At 40.8% G+C, this 18,506-nt stretch overlaps 1 protein-coding gene across 2 annotated transcripts in view; it reads left to right on the top strand.

Moving 5' to 3' along the window:
• The window catches only part of ARID4B (AT-rich interaction domain 4B), a 167,224-nt gene that overhangs the window by 64,763 nt on the left and 83,955 nt on the right, over positions 1-18,506 (top strand). For both annotated transcript variants that reach the window (XM_083176448.1, XM_083176447.1), the window contains exons 3-7: positions 1,534-1,644; positions 3,011-3,076; positions 5,721-5,811; positions 5,925-6,004; positions 15,520-15,611. In XM_083176448.1, coding sequence (XP_083032574.1) covers positions 1,534-1,644; positions 3,011-3,076; positions 5,721-5,811; positions 5,925-6,004; positions 15,520-15,611 — 440 coding nt within the window. The remainder of the gene's footprint in view (positions 1-1,533; positions 1,645-3,010; positions 3,077-5,720; positions 5,812-5,924; positions 6,005-15,519; positions 15,612-18,506) is intronic.

The following is an 18,506-nucleotide window of genomic DNA, read 5'->3' as shown; positions in this document are numbered from 1 at the left end:
ATGTCAGCACCGAGTTGATATTATATAGTTACAAAAAAAGGGGTTTTGATAAGGCGCTCCCACTTGGGATATGGATCTTTTCAATATCTGTCGGTCCTGTCGGAATGCGGTACCTCAAAAAGAGAAGAACAAACACATCGCCATCTTCATAGTGTGAGTATTAAAAATAAACATATATAAAATCTCTCTTGTGCATTGAAAAATAAACCAGCACTTAGCAACAGAGATTAAGTACAAAAGGCTGAGTGTGAGAATACATGATGGGCATATTATCATTCTATGCCTAAATAAATACCATCACTGTAACTATAATATATGCACATAATATAGAAATTCAATCTACTGAATGTAAGCAGGATATTTTGATACTCAAGCAATCCCAGGGCACATCAAATGTGCAATAGGACTAACGCACATAGTAACCACTATGTAACTTGTATTAGAAGACTGAGATGTGTCCTAATGTTGCAACTTTGATTTGTTACTAAGACAGGGGATGCCAATAAAGTACAAATAATAGGAGACTGTGGTGTTGACATCAATAGTTATTAAAAAAACTAATAAAAGAATACACACAATAAATTAACTGGTATAATAACCATTTATTAAAAATAAAAATATACATGGGCACAACCAGCATCTGGATTTATTATCAAACTGCATAAAGAAAATTAAGCAACATATTACACAGACAAATTTTAATCTTTATTCTCTTTTTCTCTATATCTACTACTTTATTTTAAATATTTCGCCACGATGATCCCTGGTACAGGGATAATAATTACAAGGTCATATACAATTAATACAATTTTGAAAGAAATCAATACTAAATGATGACCTCCTATTTATTAAATTTGAATATAAAATAATAAAGGATAATATACAAAAAACTTTTTAGTCCTAAGAGACTGTGTGGGTGAGGAGTGCATCTTTGAAAAACTGATTTCCTTTTCCGTTTTTTTTTTTTTTTTGTGTACTGTATATTTAAATCAGTAGAGAGCACCCTTAACCAGTAGGGAAAGACATATATAGGAGTCCCCGCTGGCAGGTATTTTTCCATCCACAATCCTTGAAAAACTACTTCTTCTTTTCCAAAATATATGGTGCGGGTCCCCCACCCCCTTTTTTCACAAAGGTGGAATCCTACCACACTGCCACACAAAGTTACTGACCCATTTTGTATCACAGTTGTTTGCAAATGGAGATTGCATGGCTAGGTGCTTTATTTTATACACCTGTGGCAACGGGTCTGATTGAAACACCTGAATTCAATAATAAACAAGTGTGGCCAAATACTTTCGTCTATATAGTATATGTGTATCGTAACTTTTTACAGTACTCAATTTATCATACTGGAGTAATACCATTTCACTGAATAAAACTTCAGTGAAGTTCCATGTTTAGTTTTGACATTTTACATATTCCTTTAAGTCCAGCATCCAGAGTATTTGTAAGGGTTGTAGTCGGTTTTATGTCTATTTATCATAATTAAAATTGTTTGTTACATATTGTTCAATTTTTCTCTTCTGTTAGTCTCTAGATGAACCCCCTTTCCTATCGGTTGGCACAGATGTAAGTGCTAAATACAGAGGTGCATTCTGTGAAGCCAAAATAAAGGCAACTAAAAGACTTGTCAAAGTTAAGGTATGCTTTATCTTAAATATGATTCACTGCTTTAGCATCTGCAAAATCATACTAGTTCTTTACTTTCAGTTGGTAATTGCTACTCTACAGGTGGAGCTAGAGTATCAATCGATCTCCAGCTTCACCTGTACCAATGAACTTAATTTGCCACTTCCTTAAAATATATGGACATGAGCTGCTTAATATAAGAATTGAATCCTGACCCGTACCCCCTGCATAGTAAATAGGAAAGTTAGTGGCTTCAGATCTAAATCTAATCAAGGTGCAGAGTTGTACTGAACCTTTTTATAGCACTCAGCAGAGCTCTGTGAATTGCATTCTCTAGCTCAAAATTGGAATAGAGGGGTTTACCATTTGTAGTCCCTAATCAAAGACACCAAATTAATTCCAAGTTTAGAAAAGTCGACAACTATTTACATAAATGTAAAGATGCCACTTGTTGGTCAATCTTTTCAATGGGATAAACATTAATCAGTGACACCTACCGTGTTTCCCCGATAATAAGACACTGTCTTATTTTTTTTTTTTCCTCAAAAAAGACCATAGGTCTTATTTTCGGGGGAGGGCTTATTTTAATAAGCGCCTTTAAAAAAATGCCCCACTGCGCCTTTAAAAAAATGCCCCAGTCCACAATTCCCATCCCAGTCATCCATAATCTAACGTACATGCCCCCACCTGTTTGTGTAAGGGGATCTCTTTAAAGGGATTACCGTACTGTAACGGTATTGTTAGACCAGCCGGCGCTGTGTGCTGAGCAGCAGCCGCGTGATGTGCGCGGCGTGATGTGCGTGACGTCACGCCGCGCCTACCGCAATGCATCCCTGGGAACGGGAGCCGCGGTGTTGCGGGCGTGAGAGGAGGTGAGCGGAGGGCAGCGGGGCTGAGCGGGGGCTACACTTATAAAATACATAAAATTACATGGGAAATTTGATAGGGCTTAATTTCGGGGGAGGGCTTGTTTTGGACCAGCGTCCAAAATCTGGGGTAGGGCTTATTATCGGGGTAGGTCTAATTATCGGGGAAACACGGTATAATTACTTAAGGTGGCCATACACTGCTCCGATTACTTGAAGTGTGTGACTAGGGTGGCCAATCCCGGGATCTGGCCCCAAAATTGCTGGGATTTCAGGATTAGCCTGTGCATGCGCAGCAAATTCCCTGCGATTATAGGTCACACATGACAGTGACAGTTTTATGATGTGAGGAAAGCAAGCAGTTAAGAAATCATATTGGTGCATTAATTGGGGGTCCAAGTTCCCAGGTGTTGACACAAAAAACAAATGAAAAACAATCTGTAGGTGTCGACCTCATAAGACACCCATAATAACTCTGCTATTTTATTCATTACTGACTCTTTATATCTCAGGTAACATTTCGACGGGATGCAACAACTGTGGAAGTACAGGATGATCATGTTAAAGGTCCCCTGAAGGTAATTATTAATCTAGAACAATTTTCATTTAGATTTTCATTAATGTAGCCTGTGCTTGCTTATCGCTTACATAATTATTGTTCCACTGCGCCGCATTCTTTTCTGTTTATTTCTGTAATACCCCTTTCACACAGAAAATGAAATACCCGGGTGAAGCAGTTCCACCCGGGAATTTCATTAAATACACGGGTCCTTTTTCTGTGTGAAAGGGCACACCCGTGTCGTAAATCCCGTGTCTCCGACCCGGGAAATGACCAGGGTCGAGGACACGGGATTTATGACCCGTGTTGACCCTTTCACACAGAAGAAATACCCGTGTTCTTCAGCAAATTACCAGGTAGAAATTTTCAACCCGGTAATTTTGTTCTTCTGTGTGAAGGGGGGTCAGGCTGCTCCCGGCAAATTGACACGGCATTTGAAATGCCGTGTATTTTCCGGGATTTTCAGACTTTTCTGTCTGAAAGGGGTATAAGTCTCTTAAATCTCAAAGGATCACTTTTGAAGTACATAAAATGCACCCAGTTGTCCATCCACCATTTTGTTGTGTTTCTAAACACTTCTATAAATGAGATGACTTATTTGTATATTTGTGGGTGTGCGGATGCTGTAGAACAAGGAGTTCCACGCTCTTTAATTGTATGGTTCCCCAAACATGCTTTGGTACTTATATGTTAATTGGGCGCCCACTAAGCTATTTGCTTAGTTTTATGTGTCCCCTCGCAGGGTCGCCACGCTTCGGGCTGACTGTGCTCGCAAACACTATAAAATCAACTCCATGCCGACATGGATAGTGGGGGTATAAGCGTACTAACTATAGTGGGTGCCCGACTAACATATAAGTACCCATGCTTTTAAAAATTTTGAAGACCCCGTCCCAGTTTCACGACAACTTATTCTCTACATGTAATAAGAATAATAATGTTCTTTATATAGCCCTTTTCTCCAAACAGGACTCAAAGGGGTTTAAATACTAAGATGGGAGTTCTATTGAATATAGGATTTTGCCCATAGCCAAACAGAATCTACTTATTTATTTAGCAGCTTCTAGAATAGGCATGTCAGTTAGCCAAAATGACACTGTGTAAGGGGGCTTCTGATGCCAATGAGATACAGGTGCACAATCCCACGGTGCAGCACAATCAATTTCTACTAGTTCATAAGTAGGGCCAGGGAGCAGCATGCCCCCAACCCTGTGGAGTCACTCCCTCTCTGCCAGCCGATGCCGACACCCCGCTGGGTACCGATTGGTCGATATCAAAGTCAACATCAGTGGCTGCCAGTCGACCTCTGTGTACATACCTTAGGTTTTGTTTGTCTTAGATTTCAGCATCTATTTATTATTTGCTTCTGTTCATTTGTATGTACCTTGTTTTGAAGTGGGCTATGATTGCATAGTCTTTATCCAATCGGTAATTGAGAATGATTTTAAACACATTGTGTAATTATATAACGGCTCATCACACCCGCAGTAATTCGAAGTAAGAAATATCCATTAAACCGATTACATTGATACTTATGCTTTTAGGCAGGTCCCTGATTCATATTTTGCAGTGAAGATCAAGGGAATTTAGCTAGGTCACTGCTGTGACTTACGGGCTATGTGATTGGGTAATGGAGGAAATGGCTTCATATGAGAGTCTGATTTCATGACTGCCTGCTTTCAACACATCATGAAATTGCCCTGATTGGAAGATTCACCAAGGGGTGGTTCCTGTGGCTTTGTCCAACTGATGCAACTTGGTACCCAAATGCTGTTTAAGCTACTGTACATTCAGCTTTTGAAATACTTGAGCACCCACCGTTTATTAAATTTTAAATGCAGTAGAAAATAAGAGTTCCCTCAGAACTTTAAATTACTATTAGTTGACACCGTAGTTTGTAAATAAATATTCATTTGCAGTAGATTATATATTGTTCTACACCATTTATAATAGTGTTAACCTCACCTAATTGAGGGGTAGATGTATGAAGCAGGGATAAGGGAGGAGAAGTGATAAATTACCTGGTACTTTATCACTTACCAATGAGCTCGTAACTGTCCCTTTTTAAACCCACCTATAACTTAACAGTAAGGAGCTGATTGGCTGGTGATAAAGTACCAGGCACTTTATCACTTTTCCCTTAACACTGTATGATAAGATGCCAGCACTTTTATATAGGATGGGGTCAATATTTGTATTGCATGCTCATGTGGCACCACAAGAGTGTGCTCCAAAATTTGAGCGTAAAACCATCATACATAGTGGCCAAGAGACTAGTGTTTCTGAGCTTTGGCTCTCACTGTCTTTTGTTGGAGCTTCACAGCCTGTGTCAAATGTTTTTTATTGGTAGAATTGTTTAAAATGAAAAGGGAAATGCCAAATATTTTATTTAAGTTCTAATTGGCACCAGTAACAGCTAGTTTGGCCTGAATTGAATGTGGTATACGGGTCTTTAATGCTGCAAAACACTGCTGTGAAAACACTTTTGATGTGTGGTGGTTTCCAAACACATAGAAAACTGCCCCTTTTAACTTTCCATCTAACTTCCCAAGGAGCAAGTTCCTCCAACAGGGCCGACTTAGTGATCCAACGAGGCTGTCAATATGGCATAACTCTGCAGTCTCATCTTAACATTTAACAACTTTTTGTTTCTTTTGCAACAGATTGGAGCTGTAGTAGAAATAAAAAGTCCAGATGGAACTTATCAAGAAGCTATAATTAATAAACTAACTGATGCAAGTTGGTACACAGTAGGCAAGTATAGTAGTTTAATATCTAAATGTTTTTATGCCTATTTTTTTTTAAATGTTCAATTTTGTGTAGAAAAAGTGTGATCTGTAATCTTCTTAATTTGTTTTATACCATAGTGTTTGATGATGGAGATGAAAAAACTTTAAGAAGATCATCCCTCTGCTTAAAGGGAGAGAGACATTTTGCAGAAAGTGAAGTGAGTATAGCATGACATTTTTCAAACATTTCTTGTATTAATAACGTTCTAATATCCAGTAACAAATGTAACAAATATAATCTCTTTTTTACACAACATTTTTATTTGAATTTATATAACATGTGAGTGATGCTGGCATTTCTAGCCAATATTTTGCGCATCTCTCAGAGATGTTGGCATTTTAGTGAATATTTTAGTGCATCTCTCAGAGAGATGTTGGCTCTCAAAGGTTTAAACTAATACTACACAAACAATTATATGTTTTCATGTTTTTATTGAGCACACCATGTAAACGTTCACAGTACAGGATGGACAAATGACGCGAACCCCTAGGCTAATGACTTCTCCAAAAGCTAGCCAACCTGGAGTCCAATCAATGAGACGATACTGGAGGTGTTGGTTAAAGCTGCCCTACCCTATAAAATACACACCCGTTTTGAGTTTGCTATTCTCAAGAAGCATTGCTTTATGTGAACCATGCATCGCACAAAAGAGCTCTCAGAAGATCTATAATTAAGAATTGTTGACTTTCATAAAGCTAAAAAGGGTTTCAAAGTATCTCTAAAAGCCTTGGTGTTTATCAGTCCTCAGTAAGACAAATTGGAGAAATTTCAGCAGTATACAATTTTGGTTAGCAGCTAGGATATTTCCCCAGGAGACCATCAATCCTCCAGTACGTATAGGATACTTCAAAAAGGACAAATTGGGAAACAACCAGCGCAGGATAACTCCGAAACTTGCTTGTGAGCAGGAGAGGCGGGGTACAGGTGAAATACTCAGTGGGCTATTAGAACCACACTTACTTTAAATTCCCTTCTCGCGTTCACATAGCAGTTTCTTTAAAGGGGGTCACACTCCCTCACGTACATGAATCTCCTTTGTAGTGTAAAAGGACAATAAAGACTTACTTTAGAATACGGTCACGTGTTCCCGTAACAGTTTCTTTAAATCCGCACTCCCAGGTACATCAAAAACGAATTTACTCACAGCATCCAACAGACAGATAAAACGGTAAAACAGCAAACAAGGTGTCCCGCAATCCTTTCAATGAGCCGGTGTTTCTGTCCCCTTCATAGCGCTGAATCGAAGGGCTCTGGTTCAGGACTCGGCACCCACACTTGCACGCAGCCCGCTGGCAGAGGATGCGCCAGAGGTAATCACGTCAACGGGTTTCGGAAATAATTCCTTTTTCAAGATGTGCTGTTCCTTCTCCATAGACCGGTATTTAAGGTCTGAATCCATATCACCTGACTTGGTTTCACCAATCACGAATGGTACCTAGAACACCCGGCTTACACATATGCTACAATCTATACAAACCAATGCTAACACTGTTTCACATTATTACAATATTACAATACGTGTTACAATGCATTCAAATAAAGTGCTAAATTTATCTACTTTAGTGATTTATACCAGCTTAAAAAATAATTTAAACAATCCAATTAAAACTAGGCAATTAATACCAAATTTAAAATGCAATACTAACATATGGTCCTAAACTATAGTCCAAAGGACATAAAGCCGGGGATAAAAAGACAGACAAACATAATAAAACAGAGATTAGTACAAGTACATAAAATCAATACCTGCGGGGTGTAAATATCATACAGAAGAATGGTTATATATAAAAACCAAAAATGTCAGAAATGTAATCACCGTACACTAAACCAATAAAAAAAGAGCAAGGTATTAAGTAGAATTATATAAACCATTTATATTCAAAATCTACATTCAGTCCTCTTGGGACAAGTGTTTTTAATTCAAATATAGTTTTCATTTCCAGCCTAGCCAAATCCTGTTCTGTTTTTTTCACTCTCCAATTTTTGTTACAGATTTTAATCCCACTAAAATTCTTCAGTTCTTTTACATCACATGCATGGCTATTTTTAAAATGGAGGGATACATTATGTAGCTCGTAACCCTTCTTAATATTATGCACATGCTCCCCAAGGTGTTCTTTAAGCATCTGCCCTGTTCTTCCTACATATTGTGCTCCACATGTGCATTCCAATAAGTATACCACATTCTTGGTTCCGCATATAATAAAATCTCTGATTTGATATTCTTGGTTAGTGATAATTGGATTTATATTTTATCACTTTTTTTTTCCATTTTAACCACTTTACACATAGCGCATTGACCACATCGATAAAAACCCTTTTGAGGTGATCCTAGATGGTCTAGTTTCCATTGGTATAGCGCTCTGTACCAACATACTACGTAAATTGTCGGCTCGCCTGTATACAAATTTGGGATGTGTACCCAGATATGGTTGGAGTACAGTATCTTGAGTTAAGATGTTCCAATGTTTATTTATTATCTTCTCTATCGTGTTATGATGTGAGGTAAACTTAGTAATAAACATAACTTCATTAACATTGGTATCCATCTTATTCTCCTTTTCTTCCAATAATGTGTCTCTCGATATTTCCTCACCTACCCTTAGGGATTTTTCTATTGTATCTGGACAGTATCCCTTTTCTAGAAAATGGGCCATGAACAGATTTGCGTACCCCGGTGCCAGCTTGGCACCCATCGCTGAACCCGCTACCTGTAAGAAAAACTCTCCTTCGTACCAAAAAAAGTTGTTATTTAACACAAACTCTATTCCTTCAGTAATGAAGCTTTTTGTCTTTTCATTGGTTTGGTATTTCTCTAAATGGTAATCCACTGCCTTGATACCATCTTTATGCTGAATGATTGTATAGAGCGACTTGACGTCTGCTGTTACCAGGATAAATGGGATTCCCATACCACTTTACTGAGTTTATTTAACACTGAGATGGTATCCTTTGCATAAGATTGGGTCTTTTTTACAAGGGGTTGGATTTTATGGTCCAAAAAGCATGACAAGTTGGATGTAATAGACCCTATACTTGCCACTATTTGTCTCCCTGGTGGATTAGTGGTAGATTTATGTACCTTGGGAAGCATATAGATAACAGGAATAGCAGGATTCTCAATTTTTAAATATTCTGCTTCCTTTTCAGTAATGGCATCGAGGGATAGATACAAGTTGAAAGTGTCTAATTTTTTTCTGTATCTTCACACTGGGATCTGCACACAATGTCTTATAAGTATTAGTGTCTTTTAGTTGTCTCATCACCTCAGCGTGATAGTCATCCCTGCCCAGGATGACTATCCCTCCACCCTTATCGGCCGGCTTAACAACAATCTGGCTATTATTTTTCAGGAAGTCTATTGCTTTCCTCTGTGCTTTTGTTATATTGGGATCCCTAATCTTATTAAAGGATGCTTTTTCCAGATCTTCCTTGACTAAATTCTCGAACATAAATCTAGGGTAGAAGGTCGACTTTTTCTTAAAGACCCTCACCTGTTCCCCAATTATTGTGGGAGTGGTGTTGGCGTCCTCTGTTTCCGCAAAAAAAAAAATGTTTTTAATGTCAACTTGCGGATACATTTTTGTAAGTCCACAAATGTTTAATATTCGTTAGCATGATTAGAGGGTGAAAAATTGAGTCCCTTTTCTAATACATTCTCCACTTCCTTAGTTAAAATATATTTGCTAAGGTTAAATATATTGGTTTTTTTCTCTATTGACTCAATTTCTGAGTCTTTGATCTCATTTATTTTATTTTTATCCCGTTTCTTTTTTGATATATTAAGGTGGGCACCTCCCCTTTTGCCCCTTTTATGGGGGCGATCTATTTGAGGATGTTCCTTCTCCAACTCCTCTCTAAAAAATGACTTTCATCTTGTCTTTTAGAATTTTGGGGGGTTCTGACTTTCCATGGGGTTTTTCTTTCCCTTGGTTGTTCCCTCTCTCTATTCTGTTCTCTCCAATGCTTTTCTCGTCTCCCAGTAGGATGATTATCATTGTCTATATGGCTAGTATTTTGATCAAAATCATAGTCATAGTCATAGAAAATGTCATTAATAAAGCTTCTGTCCACATCTCCTGATAATACCCAAATCACATTCCTCACAAAGCTGTGCAATTTTGTAAAGAGGCTGGTCATCCCCTTTTGCAAAGCATCATATTTATCTTCTAGAACCTCCAATGATAGTAAACAAGCTCAAGGTAATTCCCTTTAGGGTAGTCAAGCACCATGTACGCAGGCACTTCCAAGTCAGACACCTTGCCTGTGACAAGATAATTACCTCCCACGGGGATCTCACAGAGAAGGCTGGGTATATATGAGGAAACATCAGGTTCCCGGAGACGCATCTGGAGGATGGTAGTGACAGCAATGGAAGTGACAGCAATGAGAGGGAGTGGGGAAATTTTTATTACTATTAGAATTTTTTTTAAAAAAGAGACTTCGACTTTCAATGGCAATGTGTCACGCTAGGGGTACCTTGTGGATCTGTCTGAGACCTGGAGGTCAGGGGTTCACGGCTTGAAGGAGACTGGAGAACAGCAGGTTTAATATAACGCTTTATTGTAGTACCAACACTGGAAGGTAAGACCATTTATGGAAACTGCAGGACAAAGAACCCAGTGGATACTTGGGCAACAAGGGAATGTCCACAATAACAAGGAATGTCCACCATAACAAGGAATGTCCAAGAGTCTCTGGCAGAGTGCCGAGAGGGACACTGAAGACTGACCGTGGGTACGGACGGCATATAGCAGCGGTGGTTGAGTGTCAACGGACACGGATGACTGGCAGCAAGTGCAGATGGCCGACAGCTGGGATGGAGAGGCGTCAGCAGGCACGGATGACTGGCAGCAGGTGCAGCTGGTCGACAGCAGGAGTGAAGAAGTGTCAACAGGCACGGAGGACTGGCAGCAGGTGCAGCTGGTCGACAGCAGGAGTGGAGAAGTGTCAACAGGCACGGAGGACTGGCAGCAGGTGCAGCTGGTCGACAGCAGGAGTGGAGAAGTGTCAACAGGCACGGAGGGCTGGCAGCAGGTGCAGCTGGTCGACAGCAGGAGTGGAGAAGTGTCAACAGGCACGGAGGGCTGGCAGCAGGTGCAGCTGGTCGACAGCAGGAGTGGAAAAGTGTCAACAGGCACGGAGGGCTGGCAGCAGGTGCAGCTGGTCGACAGCAGGAGTGGAGACGTGTCAACAGGCATGGAGGGCTGGCAGCAGGTGCAGCTGGTCCACAGCAGGAAGGGAGAAGTGTCAACAGGCACGGAGGGCTGGCAGCAGGTGCAGCTGGTCAACAGCATGAGTGGAGAAGTGTCAACAGGCACAGAGGGCTGGCAGCAGGTGCAGCTGGTCGACAGCAGGAGTGGAAACGACTGGAGCAAACCTGAGAGAGCTGGAAGCAGGATGCAATTGCGATGTCCAGGAAACAGGTGTTGAACTGTAAGGACTGGAGGCAGAATGCAAATGCAGGGATCCAGGTAACAGGTGCTGATTAGAAGATAATGAATACAGGATACAGGTGTGGACTGCAGACAGGGAACACTGGAATCAAGGATTTCACAGAGCAAGGGCAGGAGCACAGGCAGAAGTTTCCTCCCAAGGGATTGACAACAAAGCACTGGCGCTTGTATGCCCCAGAGGGCTTTGCTTTATCCCCCAGGGCAGATCTTGATTGGAGGAGCTGAACTGGGGATCCGGGCCATTGGTTGGCTACCACAAGATGGCGGCACCCGGACTGGAGACAAACAACTTTGGCTGGTTCTCATACTGGATGTGCACGCTACAGGCCCCAGGAAGATGGTCGCGGCCGGGAGACCCAAACGCCGCGCTCCCCATCCTGCACCCGGACGGATGGCCCGCAGGCCCCGCCGCCGGAGATGCGGCGCGTCTTAGCAGCGGCCGTGACACAATGGAGATAGCCCCAAAAGCTCTGAGCTTCACTGTCCGCTCAGTGCTTTAAAATTTCACAGTCCTTCACGTACCTCAATGGTTAGCTTTTAGCCAACCTCTATCTTTTCTTTATTGCATGTGCATGTTGTTCTTCCATGCCCTTCAAAGCACAGAGGTCGAATGCTGAATGGCAGTCCAAGATTTTTAATATGTCCTCCAATCCAGAAGACGTTGCAGATCTGCCATCTCCTGCTATTCCCAGTGAGCTGACAGCCCTGTCTAATACTACTGTGGACCCACCTAGTACTTCTCACCTCTTCATCTATTGTAAGGTAGTGCAGGCTATCAAAGAGTCTATTACATTTATTTTTTCTGCACAGGCTGTGTCTCTTCCACAGACAGTTGCCGATTTTAAAGGGGCATACACACCAGATTTAAACAGATAATGGACTGTGTTTCATGATGTGACATAAAAACATAGACATTGATGGCCGATAGGACGCTCTTGGCCCATCAAGTCTGCCCATTAAAGAGAGAACAGCTCTTAAGGCACATACATGAGCGCTCCAGAAATGTAAATCTGTTCTAAAGAGATCTACGTGAACTGTCTCTAGGAGAATTTGTGCTCTCTGTTGGCATGATTCAAAGTTCTTCATATTGGAGGATTACTCTTGTTAGGTTATAAGAGCATTTACCCTCTTGTTACGGTCAAATGAAAAAGCTTGAGATTTAGTGATACTGGCGAAAAAGCAGCTACAGTACCTGTTATCCCTCATTTGGTTATTATTGATCCTTCTGGGCATTGTATCATCAGAATAGACTTTTATTAATGATGATTTCATTTGCACTGTGCATTTTCTATTGTAAACCATTGTAGGTCCTTTACTCTCCAAACCATTGCGTTTTGCCTCCTTTTATTTTGGGTGGTGAACTCAATTTAATTTCCGTCTAGTTTATGGATAAAAATTTTACTACTCCACCTGGTAGTTCCTAGGGTAATAGACTAATATTTAACTTCTTTACTATCATAGTATATGTTGGTGTGAGTTACTTTAGCTGCCACAATGGATAGAGGCTCCTGTAGATAATAGTGGCTCCCTTCCCATTTAACACACTTTTGTAGTCAAGTAGAGACCTTTTGGCAACATTGTGAACACCGTGAAGACCAACATGAATCTGCCAACTCTCTGCCCTTGGCCAGGATTGTGTTGTGAAAGATATAGGACATAAAATCATGACCCAACAAACTTTAGTTTGTTTCAGCTGTTTAAGCAATCGCCATGCCCAACTAATAAACTGGCCTTCTCGCTGGCAGCATTTTGATGAAATGTTAACAGAATTTTGTAATAGGTACTCTTGGCAAAGAAATACAGGTTGTGTATCCCTTATCCGAAATTCAAAGGTTTTTGGAATATATATATTTTTTTGAAACATACCCTGGTGGTGCACCGATGGTCCCTCGGCGTCCATGGTGTCCCCCCGGCATCCGTGGCAGGCCTTCAGCATCCTCTCCGGCATCTCCAATGGTCCCAGTAGAGCATTGCGCGAGTTCCCAGGTGCACCGTGGATGCCAGGGAACTTGGTAAGTATAAAAAAAGGATCAGGGGGGACAAAAAAACAAAAATTTTAATTATTCCAAAAAAAAACATGTTTTTTGGAATAATTCGGATAATAGATATCCGGATACCGGAAACTCAACCTGTATCATTTTTCAAAATTTTGTAACCTCACTGAGAAACTGCTTTCTAACCTACTGCATAGTTCATCCTTCAATTTTAATCCCGACCTTAAAAAAAAAGATGATTTTGTAAACATCTGAGGTCCTTTTATAGCTTATGAATGTGTTTTTTCTCAAATGTACAATAATGCTTCTGATAATTCTTCCTTTAGTCAGAATTTACAATACTGTGCAAAAGTTTTAGCCAGGTGTAAAAAAAATGCTGCAAACTAACAATACTTTAAAAAATAAGTGTTTTTTTTATTTTTTATCAGCAAAATGCAACATGAATAAACAGAAGAGATAATGGGGCAGATGTATTAAGCCTTTACAAGAGATAAATTCAAGGGTGATAAAGCGAGATAAACGTCCAGCCAATCACATCCCAACTGCCATGTTACAGGCTATGTTTGAAAAAAGTCAGTAAGGATCTGATTGGCTGGACGTTTCTCTCTCTTTATCATCCTTGCATTTATCTCTTGTTAAGGCTTAATACATCTGCCCCATTGTATCTCAATCAAATCAATATTTGGTGTGGCCACAATTTTTCTTCAAAACTATATTTTCCTTTATGAAGAAGTATTGATTGGATCTCAAAATCTGCCTGTCATAGAAACTGTTAAGTTTATAGTGATGAAGATGCGGTGCTTGTTTCCTAGCACGGCGCCACCGATTTTGATTGTGAGCATCGCGTCGGAAAAAATCGCGTCCATCGCATGCCAACCAAATCGCATGCGATGCGATCTACGCGATTTTGCATTCATTTTATTGTGAAATGACCCCAAAAAAACCATTGTAATAGAAACCCCACCATTTGTTTGAAATGGCCCCCAATTTTAACGCCACCCCGCTATAGACGCCAACCCGAAGCGTGGCGAGCGGCGGCGGTACGCGTCCTCTGACCTTTTCATACCCCTACTATCCACGTGCGCTCGCCACGCTTCGGGCTCGGTGGCTCGCTGCGCTCGCCACACTTTCTATTCTCAACTCCACGCCGACGTGGATAGTAGGGGTATGAAAAGGTCGGAGGACGCGTACCGCCGCCCCTTGCGGGCTCGCTGTGCTCACCACGCTTCGGGTTGGCGTCAATAGCGGGGTGGCGTTTAAAATTGGGGGGGGGGGGGGATTAAACATGCTTTTTACACATATTCAATGTTAAATGGGCCATATTGGCCCATTTAACATTGTCACCTATGTGAAATCGGGTTGATCGCATCGCGGACGTGATAAACCTGATTTTCACTTTAACATTGTTCCCTAAGGGGAAATCGCGTTGATCGCGTCGGTCGCATTGCGGCCCCTTATTAGGGGCCGCGATCAACGCGATTTTCACTTTTACTGGCAATTGAGCCAGTTAAAGACAGAAAATCAGGTCGATCGCGTCCATCGCATGCCTTAAGTACCTTAACTTAAGGCATGCAATGTACCACGACGGGCGCCGTGCTAGGAAACAAGTACAGAAGATGCTATGTCTTGAAAGGCAATTTACCCTTTTAGAAAAAGTGGGGCCCTTATATTAAATCTCTAGATCTGTCTGCCCAAATAAATATGTTGTAACTTTTTGAACATACGGAAAGTTTTCTGTTAGGAATGTGAATCTACCAGAAGACCCTTTGTTTCTGTGTCAGTTATTTGTCTCAACAATGTTTGCCTCTGTCCACCTATAAACAATGATTGATTATTTTCCTTTGCTCATGTGTATGCAATGTACCCCAGCATACATTCACAGGTACATATTCTTGGTCAACACAATATATGAAAATAGGGATAAACACAAGTTTGTTTTCTTTTTTGTCCTTCCTAGTTGTAAAATTTTTATTTGGTTAGCATATGATAACTAAGCTTCAAATCATAATAAAAATTACTACATGCATTTTTTTAAAGGTGTGTAGATCATTAGGGCAACAGTGAGGTGGACCATGACTGTTAGACTGTGAAAACGATGACACATGAAAAAGGTCTACATGCTCGTTTTAATAATTAAATACAATATTCATTTTTAAAGTACAGATTTTTACTTCCCAGTTGTTATGTTAACTACAGTGATAATGTTTTTCTTTCCTCTATAGACATTAGATCAGCTGCCACTAACCAATCCAGAACATTTTGGAACACCTGTAATAGGGAAAAAAACTAATCGTGGAAGAAGATCGACTCACATGTAAGTTTGAATCATTATTCTAGAAATACTGCATTAAAATAAAATTTAAATGAATAAGAGGTAGGGAACAACTACGCGTGAATAAAACTTGTCTACAGTTCATACTTTGTTATTAACAATTAGCCTCTTATTGCATGATATTTTCTATTTTGTTGAAAATATGCAGAGACTGCAAACTTTGCATTGATAATAGGAAAATACTTAATTTTTTTTATTTGCAATAAAATTATTTATTGACAAAAATATGGTGTGTGGCACACCATGCATCAACAGTCATGATCAGACCTATATTTAAATGCATAGTGCAGTGTTGGATGACTTTGACACTCAAGCTGTTGTTGAACTACACATCCTAGCATGCCCTGCTACAGCTTTACTATTTGGCCATGCTAAAACTGATGCTTTGCATGCTAGGATGTGTAGTTCAACAACAGCTGGAGTGTCAAGGTTAGCCCTCACTGGCACAGTGGGTCATATTTGGCATATTTAGATACCCAGTGTTTCAGGATTAACTACTAAGCAAATTGTAAACAGTACGACGAAAAAGGTGTACATGCGTTTAATGTCGGTCGTTGTGGAGTCCCAGACACTGAAATTTTATGCACAGAAATGCCATGGGAAGCAGTGTTAAGGAGAAACCAAAAACAGAATTAATGAAGGAAAACAATTTATTCCAAAACAGTCTTGCGTTAGAACATTCCCAGAAACAGTAAAAGAACAATGCCCGCGTCTTGCTGCACTTAGGACAGCGGTCATTAGCAGGAGGAGTGAAGTATGCTCTGATTGAAGGAGGTAGATAGGCTCTTTTAGGTCAACAGTGGATTTGAAGTGCACTTCCTGTAGGCAGGCAGATCCCAGCACTTTCATAATGGTGGCCTAATGTAAAAATAGTCGTGGGAACTTCAGGAACCTCACACTTCCATGTCTCCGCTAAGGAGGCGAGATGGGATGAGTAGGGGAGATTAATTAGAAGGGAGTAGATACGTTTGGTTTGGTACGGAAGCGATTCCCAATATTGGAAAGACTTGGCTAAGTCTGACATAGGTGAGGATAAGTAAGGGTCTAATTAAGCGATTGTACATAGTGGCGTGACTGCAAGTACATAAAGTGGATCTTGGGGTTCAGGAACCTGAGCTTGAAATTGGCAAAAGTTAGTATGTAGCCACCGGGTGAAATCATCTGGATTGCTGCGCATAACCCTCCCCCCCTCCCCCCCCCCCCCACACCACTACAGAAAAGAAGAATTGTGTAAGGAAGGACAAATAAAGGATCGATTGCCCCTTACATATGGGTTACATATGGGGAGGCCATGCAATCTAATGTGAGTTTTCTGTACAATTTCACCCAACTAAGGTAGGTGTTTAGAAAGAGGGGGTGATTGAGGATAAAAGGGGGTATGATTGATTTTTTTTGTGTGGCATGTAATAGAGCACAGAGAGAGAGAAAGGGTGAACTATGGCTGCTTCCAGCAGTAAGTCAGTGTAAGTCCCGCGGGGGAGTATCCAGTCTACCGTGCAGCGTGAGGATAGAGATGGAGTAGAACGTGAAGTCAGGTAGACCAGCTCCTCCCTCCAACCTGTCCATGATCAATTTGGGGTAGGCAAGTTTTGATTGCTTCCCATTCCAGATAAAGCGTATCATGGCTCTTTTTAAGCGGTGCATATCTGCGTCAGGAATGAGAAAGGGAAGAAGTTGCATCAAATAGAAAAATTGTGGGAATATCACTGATTTCAGGACGGGTATCCTACCTAATGTCAACAAGGGGAGGGCAGCCTATCCCTCTAGTTTAGCAATAACTTTCACAATTAAGTTATTCGTCGAAGTGAGTCTTAGCTAATAACTAAAGTTGTCTATAAAGGGGGGAGGGGGAAGTCTTGAATTGCTGAAAAGCCTCAATTAGGGAGTTTTGTAACAGTATGTATTTTTTACAGTATTCCTTTAAGGCTGTGGTGAAGGACATGATAGTACCCCTGAGCACTGCTTTAGCAGTCATCCAAAACCAAGTTGGATTTGACAGGGTGGATTCAGCGTTATAGGAAGAGAAGTCCTCCCATGTGGTCTCAAACATGCTATGAAATTTAGGGGATTTACAAAATCTGGTTGGGAATCTCCATAGTTTAGATGAGCCCGGGGTCTTCTGTGAAAGATATGGTGGCAGCAACCACCGCATGATCAGAAAGGAAGATAGAGGAGATGTGAGAGGTAGTTACCAGGGGGAAAAGTGTGTCAGAGAAAGAGATAGTCGATACGGTAGAGAGCCATGTGCAGTGGAAAGGCAGGTGTGGAGTGAGCAGCGCGCCAAACATCAACCACGCCCAGGACTTCAACAAATAGCTGAATACCCAATTTGGGGAGAGTCGTGGTTCCCGTGGTAGTCCTTAAACCAGTGGTAGCAAACTCCAGTCCTCGTCCAGTTCCTATTTTCCAGACAACCTAGCTGCTGCACAGGTGTACTCATTGCTCACTAAACATTTTAAAAGATCTACAGGTAGAGCTAATTACTTAATTTGTGATTCTGTGAGGAGACATGGAAAACATTAACTGTTGGTAGCTCTCGAGGACCGCAGTTGGCACCCCAGCCTTAAGCCATCTAAAAGCTCTGAGGAAATAAGGTTAAAATCCCCACCAATGATGAGGTTATCTATATAAGGGGTAAGAAGAGCTATAATTTTTTCAAGAAAGGATTTGGAAGTTTCTAAGTCTCTGGGGATGTTTGATGTGTCTCCTGTAAACAGACCAAATCAGCATTTGTTTTATTGAGATAAAGTAATATTTTCCTCCATTTGGCCGAGGAATGTATAGCACCTACATTCCACAAATGTGAAGATCAGGAATTATGCGGTATTTGAAAGAAAAGGGTGCGGTGTCCCTAGAGACACATTCTCACCTCCGCAC

Source organism: Crinia signifera, chromosome 3 (assembly GCF_055691185.1).
Source record: "Crinia signifera chromosome 3, ASM5569118v1, whole genome shotgun sequence".
Taxonomy (NCBI): Eukaryota; Metazoa; Chordata; class Amphibia; order Anura; family Myobatrachidae; genus Crinia; species Crinia signifera.
Note: the sequence above shows the minus strand (reverse complement) of the source record. Positions and strands in the feature narration are given on the sequence as shown.